Source organism: Trichinella spiralis (genome assembly GCF_000181795.1).
Source record: "Trichinella spiralis strain ISS 195 chromosome Unknown Scfld6838, whole genome shotgun sequence".
Taxonomy (NCBI): Eukaryota; Metazoa; Nematoda; class Enoplea; order Trichinellida; family Trichinellidae; genus Trichinella; species Trichinella spiralis.
The window spans coordinates 1-1,327 of NW_003533777.1; the positions used below are offsets into that span (position 1 = coordinate 1).

The following is a 1,327-nucleotide window of genomic DNA, read 5'->3' on the forward strand; positions in this document are numbered from 1 at the left end:
AGTTATTAGTAAAATTTTTGAATTTATGAAATAAGGTTTTACTTGTCATACATTTTCAAAAACAAATATTCATTCCTAATGTTAATTTTAAAGTTCAAAATAACTGTTTATTTATTTCGGGTAAGGTTGTTATTGATCAGGAAGATCAACACCTTATTTTCCTTTTATATAAAAAAGTGTAATTTAAAATATTTAATTCCTAATAAAATTATGCGACTTAATAAGCAATTTTTAATTTAACTTTATTTTTTTATTGTTCTAGAAATCTGACCTAACTTAATTATCATTGTATGTATTTACTGTGGCCTACTTTTACCATCCGTTCAAACAGACAATCAGAGTGGTTGATGAATTGATGTTTGCGCCATGCCTGCCTCTGATTATCGCAAGAAAATTTGCTACTATTACGACAGTAAGTAAAAAAATGTCCAGTGTTGTCAATTGCTGCCAGTGTTCCGGGTTTTACTTGGGAATATTTTTCTTATTTAGAACAGTTCTTTTATCATTCAGTGTAGCATAGTATAGTTTAATGCCTCTCTAACCCTTTGAGGGGTAGTGGACTGCTTGTTGTCAAAGTTGTTATTGTTTGTTTAATATTCTGAAATTTAATTTATGTTTGTTATATTTCTTTTCTACTTATATATAATGTTATATATAATATATATATATATATATATATATATATATAATGTTTTTTTTTCATTATTCTATGTAATTTAGTGAATTGTTTACTTTGTTTTGTATTGTTTTATAGTTCATTTTTTTCAATTATTAGCTATCATTTCACTTATTTTCAGATTTATTTCACTTATTCACTTCACTTATTTTTCAGATTTATCATTTCTTTGGGAAGGTATTACTGGAAGTTGCTACTTTTTTAATGACTTAAATGAGAGGTTTTTTGCATTTTCATAGATATAACAATTTCAGGCGAAGTCGGCAACTTTTATTATGGCCAAGGACATCCGATGTAAGCCGCAACGCATCAGAATGGGCTAAACAATTTAATTCTGAATTATGGGTCTGTATCGTCACATGGAAAATTTACGTATGTTATTTTTCATTTTTATTTTCATAATGTTAATTATATGAAAGGCTGTTGGGTTGGAAAAATAGAAATGGGGCCCAATGAACGATTTTTTATTTGTGTTTTAGAAAACCGACATGGGGCCACCGTTTGATGAAAATTCGACAATTCCCATAAGTGAAGAATTACATTACATTTTTTGGTGTGTGTTCATCCGGAAAATTTGATGGGACTACAACAAGCACATGCAACGCTGTGAGCTTTTTTGTTGTTTTTGCTTTTCAGAATAAATTCATCAAA

General features: G+C 28.4%; 1 protein-coding gene across 1 annotated transcript; it reads left to right on the top strand.

Annotated features, from left to right (window-relative positions):
* Nucleotides 1-366: 366 nt before the first annotated feature.
* On the top strand, nt 367-1,254 carry Tsp_15248 (conserved hypothetical protein). Its single transcript, XM_003365940.1, has 4 exons — nt 367-412; nt 833-896; nt 931-1,048; nt 1,156-1,254. The coding sequence occupies exons 1-4, from the start codon at nt 367-369 to the stop codon at nt 1,252-1,254; spliced, it is 327 nt and encodes a 108-aa protein (XP_003365988.1).
* The last annotated feature ends 73 nt before the right edge of the window (nt 1,255-1,327 follow it).